The sequence below is a fragment of the Microtus ochrogaster genome, linkage group LG2, assembly GCF_000317375.1.
Source record: "Microtus ochrogaster isolate Prairie Vole_2 linkage group LG2, MicOch1.0, whole genome shotgun sequence".
NCBI lineage: Eukaryota > Metazoa > Chordata > Mammalia > Rodentia > Cricetidae > Microtus > Microtus ochrogaster.
Genome location: NC_022028.1, coordinates 33404009 through 33410293, shown reverse-complemented (window position 1 = coordinate 33410293; position 6285 = coordinate 33404009). Strand labels below are relative to the sequence as shown.

Below are 6285 nucleotides of genomic sequence, written 5' to 3'. Positions count from 1 at the left end.
TCCCTCTCTCCCTCCCTCCCTTTGATCTTTGAGGCTTTTGGTTAAATACGAATGCCAGTATTTGGGGAACAGATAGTGCCTGTTCCATTTTGCAGGTTCAGCTGAGCCCTTAAAAGGAAGGAGTTGCCCAAGCCAAGGCTCTGAGGTGCTAGATCTTCCTTCAGAGGTCTCCACCCTGCACCCCCAGCTTCTAGGGACTTAGGGTCTCCTGAGGCTAAGATGACCAGCTATCCCAGCCACCCTGGAGCTTTGAGGACTTCACACTTAAGCCAGAATCCTCTTCATCCTGGGTACATGGGGCAGACGGTTCATCCTCTTTGAAAGCCACTAGGAAACCAGGGAGACCCAGGACAAGATATTCGATACCAACCTTCTGAGCTGGGCTATATGGCACATGATGCCTGGGGTGGTCTCTGGCCAGAGCATAACATCTTCTTGAGGACAGGAACCAGACCCAGTCAGAATGAGTCTTGAAGTAACATGTCTTCTCAGCCTCCGTGCACAGACGAAGACCAGACATTTTGGAAAATAGTTTGAATTAGAAAAGATATTTCTGCTGGGCAGTAATGGTATATGCCTTTAATCCCAGCATTCAGGAGGCAGAGGCAGAATTCTGTGAGTTCGAGGCCAGCCTGGTCTACAAAGTGAGTTCCAGGACAGGCTCCAAAGCTAGAGAAACCCTGTCTCAAAAAACAAACAAAAGATGCTTCTATTTGCAGAAGATGGAAACCCAACTCAACAGAAGTAGGAATAAAACAAGCGGGGAAGGGTGTGGTCATCAGTGCCTGTAGCTGAGACATCTGGAGGACTGAGCCAGTATGAACCCTGTGGGACTGACCATCACCATGTCTATAGGCTCTGCGAGCTTTCTTGGCAGCCTTGCCCTCAGGTGGGCTTCTCTTGCAGGTGCCAAACTGGCCCAGTCAACAACCAATGGAAGGAGAGCACAAGCCCTGGAATTGGCTTTGATTGGCTAGTTTGAGTCACATACTAGCCAATCATCCTGATGGGAGAGAGGGGACCCTTTGATTGGCTAGGGCTGAGCTATGCACACAAGTTGGGACATAAGAATTGAAATATCGGAGGTCTGCTCGTATCTGAGCCCACCCGGGAGAGGTCTCGGTGTTACCGTTGTAAAGGTCACAGCTGTCCATTTCACACCCCGAGTTACAACTGTGTGCACCCTGGGCCAGGTGGGCCAGGACAGAAGTGGAGAGCCTGGATTGCAGTCCAGTGATGCTCAGGTGGTTTGGGGATGACTGTTGGCCTCTTGAAGACTTGGAAGCTTATGGGATGGCCGTGCCCTGAAGGCTGCCCTGTCATCTGAGCAAGATGGGAAGAAGCGAGCCTGACCTCTGTACTGTCCTCCCCTCTCTTGTTCAACCGCTCCAGGTTCTTCTGTGACCCAGTTGCTGGCCCGAGACATGGACAATGACCCGTTGGTGTTTGGTGTGTCTGGGGAGGAGGCCTCTCGCTTCTTTGCTGTGGAACCTGACACTGGTGTGGTGTGGCTCCGGCAGCCTCTGGACAGAGAGGTATGGCACGTGACTCCATAGTCTCGGCCCTTTCCTGGAGGAGCAGGGGCAGACAGTGGAAAAAGGTGGCACAGCATCTTTGGGGCGGGGTCTTCTTCCAAGGCCCTATCCTACCTCTGCTGGGACCATTTGTCTTAGCGGTAGCTCTCTTCCAGGGCTGTCTTGGACCTGGTCGGAGTGGGTTGGATGGGGGTTCTCAGAGTCAGGAGAAGCATTGGATGAGCAAGAGGAAAGTGACCATGAGGTCATCTCTAACCCTGTTCTCTCTTCCCCTTCCCTCTCTTCTTTTAGACTAAGTCTGAGTTCACAGTGGAGTTCTCCGTGAGTGATCACCAAGGGGTGAGTGTCCCTCAAGACCCTATAGCCCTATGAGGGCTGATCCTGGACTTAGTGGGTCCCTGGGCTGCGTGGGTGGGAAGAGGCCCGAGGGGAGGGACAGCATTGAGCCCAGCACCTCTCTCCCCAGGTGATCACACGGAAGGTGAATATCCAAGTTGGAGATGTGAATGACAACGCCCCCACGTTCCACAACCAGCCCTACAGTGTGCGCATCCCCGAGGTAAGGACCTTCTAGGTCATGTGTGGGATACTGGGATGATGGTTTCTGGGACCACAGCTGTTCTCCAGTCTAGCTGGGCGGCAGGTATAGTGATCTCTGAGTACAAGTAGATGCCTTGCTCCTGGCTCATGCTGTATCCCAGATTCCACTTGGGACCAACGAGAGCTACTCATCCTGTGGCTGAAAGAATGACTAGGCCAGCAAGTAGAGAGAGCCCCAGGCCTGCCCTGGCAGATCTCACCCCCATCTGGAGTTGGTAATGGAATAGGAACTGGGAGAAGAAAGTATTAATGCCTTCTTCCTTCCATCTGCAGCCTGCTGTGGGCCTTGGACAAGGCATACAGGCAGGCCTTACCCCAGCACTACTTGCTTTGGCCAAAATCTGGTCCTTGCGGGACTGGGGAATTTGCATGTCCCTAGCTGTGTGGTCTGGCCCACAGTTCCCGGGAGCTTCTGTTCTGTGTACTCTGACTGTGTTTGCATGAGTGCATGCGTGTAAAATCAAGCCATCGCTGGTAATTGAGAAGTACAAATTATTGCATTACAAACGGTTCGTTAATAAGCTGGCTCCCGACGGCACCAGGGCTCTCTTCTCTTGCGGTCCCTCACCACGGTGGCTGGCCATTAGCTGGGAGAAGACCCTGACTGAGACTGGTAGAGAGCTTCTAACTGGGTGTCCCCCAAGCCTGCCCTCAGCGCTCTAGCTGGGGCAGCAGCTGGGGTGAAAATGACGGGATACATAGTCCTCTGGAAAGGCAGGCTGGCAGCAGACACTGGAATCTTAACTCCTTCGTGCCATCGGTCACTGGGAAACAAAAAGAGGCAAGAATATTCCCTAGGCTTACATGGGAGAGGAACGTGCCCAATGTCACAGCTGTAACTTTGACCCTAACTTCTGAGGCACCTAAGACTCCTGAAGGGTGAAGGGATCTTCTCTCACAAACCCGAGAAGGACTCCTGGCCCTCAGCAAAATCAACGGTGGGCCAAGGGTCCTAACACTTGTGCCAGTTGGAGGGTAGGAGGGCAGCTGTAAAACTGGGACTGTCCAGTGGTGTCCGGGACAGGATGGCAGGAGAGAGGGTCCACATTCATCAGCAGGGGGGCACAGTACCCTGACGTGCCTGAGGACAGCGGCTTGGCTTCTGGCTCTCGCTCACTTGGAAGTGCCCCTAATTCAATTAAGGGTCTCTGCGTGCCAGTCTGCGCTCCAAGCCTGGACTCGGAAGCCAAGGGCATGGCTCGGAGTTAATGAGCCTTGTGCCCATTGCTCAGCTGCCATCCTGGCAGGCCCGGCTGTCCTCTGTCCTCCCTGGAGAGGGGATGGGAGGTAACAGCAGTGATAAGAGGACAAGCAGTCCTGTCCCTCCTTCCCAGCCCTTGGTCTGGAGGCCAGCTCTTTCCTCTTGCCTCCTGCAGAAATGCAACCTGAAGAATACACCCCTGCTGGAACCCGCACCCCTGGGGTCCTCCAAGCTCTTGGCTTCCACTGTTGTTCATTTAATTAGCAAAGATTGTCCAGTATGGCATGGTTCTGTGTGGCTCTCATTCTCAGGCCTGAGAAGCTGCAGAAACAGAGTGTCAGGACTCATGGCAAATGGTCCCAAGACACACCCCTGCCCATGCATTGTCTTTAACCCCTCTGGGCCTAGTCTTCCCTGTCACCTAAGAATGAAGAGGTGAGGTAGATACCTGCAGAGAGCCCACAGTGCTGGGGGAAGGCCTGTCCAATTCATTTGCTTGTGGGTAGACACCTATGGCCACTCTGTGGCCTGTTACTTGATGCTGGCTTTGGGGCTGCTCAGTGTGTCCAGGGCATATGGTATCAGCTAGATGGAGGCCCAGTCATCTTGGCACGGCCCAGCCCTGGGCCTGGTGTGGTCACCTGAGCTGGAACTGAGCTACTTGGCCCAACCCCAGCTGGGGAACCAGCACGGGCGCTGGCCCCTGGCCTGGAATGGAGACCATAGTTCTCTGCTTGCATTAAAGGTATCCTGGATGCACCATGGTTCGTTGGAGAGGCAAGTCCAATGGCAGAGGTCTTTGAATGGGAGCAGGGTGAAATTGAAGACCAGGGTGATGGGGTGAAGAGAGGAGCAGGCAAACCACAGACCTTGCTGGGAATGAGCACCTGGCGAATTCCAGAGTGTCTGGGACTTCCCAGGGCTTCCTGGAGGAGGTGGCTTTCAGTAGACAGCAGTAGGAGGAAGGACAGTGAAGGGACCTAATCTCTGGTCCTTGTCATATAAACTGACTTTATATATACCATAGCCTACGTACTGGCTTGGTGTGTGTGGAGTGGGGAGGGGGATACAGCTGCCCAACTAGGGGATTGACCAGTACTTTTCTTATTAAGAATCTAAGGGTAGAGCCTAACAGGTGATGCTCTTTACTTCCCAGGAGTCCCTTGTGCTTAAGGGATGGTAGAAAAATTCCTAGACTGCCTCCATCTATCTACTCAAATCCTCTATGAGCATTTAAGTCAAAATCCCTTACCTTCCTAATGGCAATGTCCCTAAACCTAGGCTCTGATGATTAACTAGATGGTCTGTGGGGCCAGAATAGCCTGGCTATGATGCTGATACACTGTCACTCCCCTGCCTTCCTAAGGATGTACTGAGCTCCCGTGCATGTAGGCTTGCAAGGAGATACAGGAGAGCCATGCACCTCCAGACACCCAGCACCGTGGTTTAGAACTGTGATGGACCAGGGGGTCCTCAAGTGCCCCAGCAGAGTATCCTGGGTGACTATTCAGAGATTTCTCCCCATCCCGTGATTCTGCCTCAGTAGATCAAGGAGAGCTGGTTTAGGGATCTGATTTTGTGTATATATATATATATATATATATATATATATATATATATATATATATATATATATATATATATATATATATATATATATATGGGTCCCTGGGCCTAGCCACACTTAGGCAAGACAGTGAGCCATTGCTGAGCTCTGTCCATCCTTTTAAAATGTCCTTTTGGATATGGTCTTGTGAAGGTCTTGCCTAGACTGGCCTCAAACACATTACAGGCCTGTGCCACCACACAGGGGAGGCCAGAAATCTGCAGGATGGTGACTGTGAGCCCTGCTAGGTTTGGAGAACTTGACAGGGTGACCGTGAGGGTTTCTGAAAGATGCTGAGAGCAGTTGCCTGGTATGAAAACCTTCAGCAGTCCGTGATGCCTATGGGGACCTCAGTCCCAGAGGTCAGAAGTAATGGGGTGGGAGACACCTAAGCCAAGGCTCATACCCCAGTCTGTGCAGCCCTGTGCCTGGTGCCCCTAAGGGCCCAGCCTCTCTGCCAGGAGAAAGCAGACAGGTGTGTGTTTGTGTTTGTGCTGTCTTCCTTTCTGCCCACCCTCCTCCCCTTGCTAAGCGGCTCTCTGTGTAATTATCCATTTTATCAGGGCAAAAGGCCCCGCAATTCACTTGTCGAAGCTCTAACGAGGGAGCGCGGATGCTTTCAAGTCCGTAAAGAAAGGGGAAATCCGGCTAGAATTGGCAACTTAATTCACCAAGCCAGCCTCGACAGACCTCATTAAGCCCCCGTGTATTCATTTCAGCCTAATGGCTGTCACGCTGACTGCTGTTTGATTTGCTGTAATAGACTTTTATGGCCTGCCAATTTGCTCAAACGTGTTTGCCTGTGTCTGTGCCCAGCGGTACTGCTCCACTACCTCGGTGAGGGGGCCTGGCTTGCCTTGCTGACCTTCAACACTGCCTAGCTTGTTCCTCTCTAGAGGCCAGTTCTCAGTCCTGCAGGGTGCCTGGGGAGGTGACCCTGATGCTGGGGTATTTGGGCAGGAGGGTAGCTGTGAGATTAGAAGTCCGGAAGGGTTGGTGGCTTCCGGGGACAAGCCGTCGAGGGTTCCCTGGAGTCTCAGGGACACGGTGTCCTTGATGTTCGCACAAGTGGAGCTTCCTGAGCTGGGCAGCTCTGGCTTTTATCCATCTGGTCACAACTCACCTTCTACCTCACTCGGCTGAATCCTCCTGTCCACCCGAGGACTGCTTCGGTGCATTTAGTCTGCCCGCCTGGCTTTCTCTATTCCCACACTTACCTTGCTAACTCATTAAAGTCCAACTCAGTTGAGCCTTCAAAGCCCAGGTTGGATCTGTGTAGCCTGATCTTCAGGATGCTTTTTTCTGTGACTGCAGAAAACGTTTGTTTGAACAGCTCCTGGGCG

The 6285-nt window shown here is 52.6% G+C and overlaps 1 protein-coding gene across 1 annotated transcript in view; it reads left to right on the top strand.

Annotated features, from left to right (window-relative positions):
• Window positions 1–6285, top strand: part of Cdh23 (cadherin related 23) — a 362011-nt gene that overhangs the window by 90951 nt on the left and 264775 nt on the right. The window contains exons 4-6 of the mRNA XM_005360071.2: window positions 1393–1535; window positions 1827–1874; window positions 2002–2094. Coding sequence (XP_005360128.1) covers window positions 1393–1535; window positions 1827–1874; window positions 2002–2094 — 284 coding nt within the window. The remainder of the gene's footprint in view (window positions 1–1392; window positions 1536–1826; window positions 1875–2001; window positions 2095–6285) is intronic.